This window comes from Arachis ipaensis, chromosome B09 (genome assembly GCF_000816755.2).
Source record: "Arachis ipaensis cultivar K30076 chromosome B09, Araip1.1, whole genome shotgun sequence".
NCBI classification, from domain to species: Eukaryota; Viridiplantae; Streptophyta; class Magnoliopsida; order Fabales; family Fabaceae; genus Arachis; species Arachis ipaensis.
Genome location: NC_029793.2, coordinates 12,519,086 through 12,522,516, shown reverse-complemented (window position 1 = coordinate 12,522,516; position 3,431 = coordinate 12,519,086). Strand labels below are relative to the sequence as shown.

The 3,431-nt window shown below is 39.0% G+C and overlaps 1 protein-coding gene across 1 annotated transcript; it reads left to right on the top strand.

Annotated features, from left to right (window-relative positions):
* Nucleotides 1,820-2,611, top strand: LOC107619429 (auxin-induced in root cultures protein 12; the record flags this gene model as incomplete). The annotated part of the gene is given in 1 exon segment (XM_016321717.2): nt 1,820-2,611. A coding segment is annotated over 1 exon segment (712 nt), but the record flags the coding sequence as incomplete, so codon positions are not given.

The following is a 3,431-nucleotide window of genomic DNA, read 5'->3' as shown; positions in this document are numbered from 1 at the left end:
GCAGAGGTGTTATTGCTTCTGGAGCAGTATCAGGTTCTAGAGGGACATCATTCACCTCAGGGTCAGCTGCATCTGCCTAACATTTTTCTCAACATCAAAAGCTTTCTTCTTTGCACAGCTTCTTTTGTTGTGGCCAACCTCACCACAGAACATGTATCTGATTGGGTTGTACTTTCTTTTCATCTTTGTCTTTGAACCAGTTGGATGTTCATCCTTCTCTCTTCTTCTTTTTTTTGTCTGTCTTCCAAGTTTCTGTTTAAATGGGGGGTGGGACAGGTGCAGGATGTGGTGTTTTTTCCCATAGATCATGTCCTTTTACCGGATTGACATTGAAACAGTAAGTCCTCCTATAGGCATCCATCTTCAACCAGTCATGGCAGTACTCCTCAGCCCTTTTTTCATTCTTATCCTGTATGGCAGATATTGCATGCATACACGACATTCCTATAGAAGGCAAATTATGCTGTTAATTAAACCAAATAACACGAATGAAGGAAACTTATCTAACTATTGAAATTGTTACCTGTTAGTTGCCAGAACCTACAAGTGCAGGTGCGCTTTCCCAGGTCAACAACCATATTGGTTGGCCAGCCATGCACTTCGTACAACTCTTCCTTTTCATCTCCACACCACTGAGGATCCCAATGGCTAGACAATGTTGTCATTGCTTCAAGTCTACTCACGCCACTACGAAGACATCACGCCACATAATAACTCAATAAACAAGAAAAACGATTCATCCTTACCTATAAAAGTCGATATGGTTTCCTCCACTATCAATGTTGCTCCAGGAGACGATCACCTCTGTATTCAGTACCGATACCTCTTCCAGGCTATTGGTCTTCCTACGCTGACGAAGGTTGATGGCCTGCTTCAAGTGTTGGGTCAAAGGCTTAGGGCATAGCTTGACGGAGATGACAAGTTTTGGAGCGAAACAGAGTGAGATGCTTGTTGGCAGAAGGGGTGATGGAGTGCAACGTTTTGAATCTCTCCTACACACTAAACGATGTCGTCTCAGCTCCTGGAGGCCATTGATTCAAAACGGCGTCGTTTGGTTACTGTGCCACGCGGGCACTTAACGGCACACGTCACCCAACGTTAGCTAGCTCAGCAGACGAATTGACGGAAGGACTAACGTGGTCATGTCTGTCATCTTTCGGGAACGATTTTGATTAACTTTATCATTCGGGGACTCATATGGAGAACGCGAGGTATCTTTCAAGGACGATTTTGAATATTAACTCTTTATGTAAAATTATATTTAAAATTTTTAATTTTAATTTTTTAATAAATGAACTTTTAGCATACGATGAAAATCTTTTATATTTGGCTTGAGTTCGTAAATTCACACTTTATTATTATAATATAAAAGTTAATATTCCAAGAATAACAATCATATTAGAGTACATCAAAATTCGTTATTACTATAAAATATATATTATAAATATAAATAAATTAAATTATATACAAATATACCGTGAATAATTTTAATTTTAGTATATAAATATAATAGAATTTTTGTAAGTATAAATATTGTACTATCAATACAGTATAAATACTCACTTAAGTGTATCCCAATTTTCATAGCATACTTTTATGGAAGATTCTTGAGTGCCTATGTTTTTCTTTGTTTAAATGGTCTAAAAATAGAAGTAAAGGATAGTGGAACTTACGGTTTTATTTGAACTTATCTTTTTATTTTTGAATAGATACTTACTTTTATACCTTTTATTGTACGATTGCTTTATATCTTATCAAAATATTATTGCTTTTACACGTCTTTTGGTCTCCACGCGCCCCACTTTCTTCTATATATTCCTTCTCCCTACAACGAACCACAAAAGCCACTTCACTTAACTTTCCACACCTTCTCTCCCAAACCCTCTTTTCCTTTCATCGATGGCTTCCCAAACCCTCTTAGTCTCCATTGCCATCTTCATCACCCTCTTTTCTTCCACAGCACACTCTCTCACATGTAAATCTCCGAAGCTTTCCGGATCCCAAACCTACGCTAACTGCACCGACCTCTCCGCCCTCGGCGCCACCCTCCACTTCACCTACAACGCCACCAACAGCTCCATCTCCGTCGCATTCTCCGCCGCGCCTCCGTCCAACGGGTGGGTTGCCTGGGGAGTCAACACCGCCGGCGGCGGCATGATCGGAGCACAGGCACTCATCGCCTACAAACACAGCGACGGAAAACTCGCCGTTGACTTGTACAATCTCACCTCGTACGGCGGCATTGACCCCGTCAAGAAACTCTCCGTCGACACCTGGGACGTGTCGGCGGAGGAGTCTAGCGGCGCCGTGACGATCTATGCGGGGGTTAAGATTCCGGCAAAGGCTGACAACGTTAGCCAGGTGTGGCAGGTGGGACCCGTGGTGAGCGGGAAACCAGGAAAGCATGACATGGGGAAAGAGAATCTTGCAGCGAAGTCAGCGCTGCCGGGAACCGCTGCGTCGGCGGTGGCTCCGGCGCCGGCAAGTGGTTCTGGTGGGAACACCACGGGCGGTGGTAGTAACAAGAGTGGTGCGGCTTCGTTGATGGGTGAGAGATTCAGTTTGGGATTTTACCTTACTGTGATTTTGGTTATGGCGGGTTTCTTGAGCANTAATTTTTGTATAGGTTCGCGTGTTCAAAATGCGAATATATATTAAGCGGTGGAAAAAGAATTTTTTTTATGATTATTGCTGTTTTTATTTGCAGTTATTTTTAATTGCTTATTATGGTTCATCCGTTCATGTATAATTTTGTTTCCTTTTTTGTTAAAAAAAACTATGCATTTTATTTTTGGAAATAAATAATTAGTTATATACGTTAATGAATTATTATGATAAATCAATATAGGAAGATGCGATTGTCTAAAATTTAAGGTAAGCTCTCTGCTCGCCACAGGACTTTCCATTTTTTTTTTCTATTATTTTATAAATTTGATCACTATATATTCTTTCGTCTATATCTCTTATAATGTGAAAGTTTCACGTGTAGTATCTGATAATTTATATCTTTGATATCTTTATATTACTCGAATATTCTTGGTTTTTTTTTCTTAATTATCTTTTTCAATTATATTTTAAATTTTTAATAAAAAAGGTTAATTTTTTTTATATAATAACTAAATTAATTTATTGCGCAAAACATTTTTTTTTCCAAAATCTAATACATGCTTGATTAATTGATTATAGACTATAGAGTCTTGATTCTTGAACATTGTGACATGAGTTTAAAAATTTCTCCGATTAGGTGAGGGGTTTTATTGCCATCAATTATTGGTGCGTGCGTCACTTTTTCCCAATTTATGCGTACAATGTTAGTGGCATCTACCTTATGTTACGGCCCTTTCTAAATGTCGGATTCTCTTTTGCATCTTGGTGAATAAAGAAAAATGCCGTATGCTTAAAAGCAGAAAGGAGAATAAAACATTTGCATA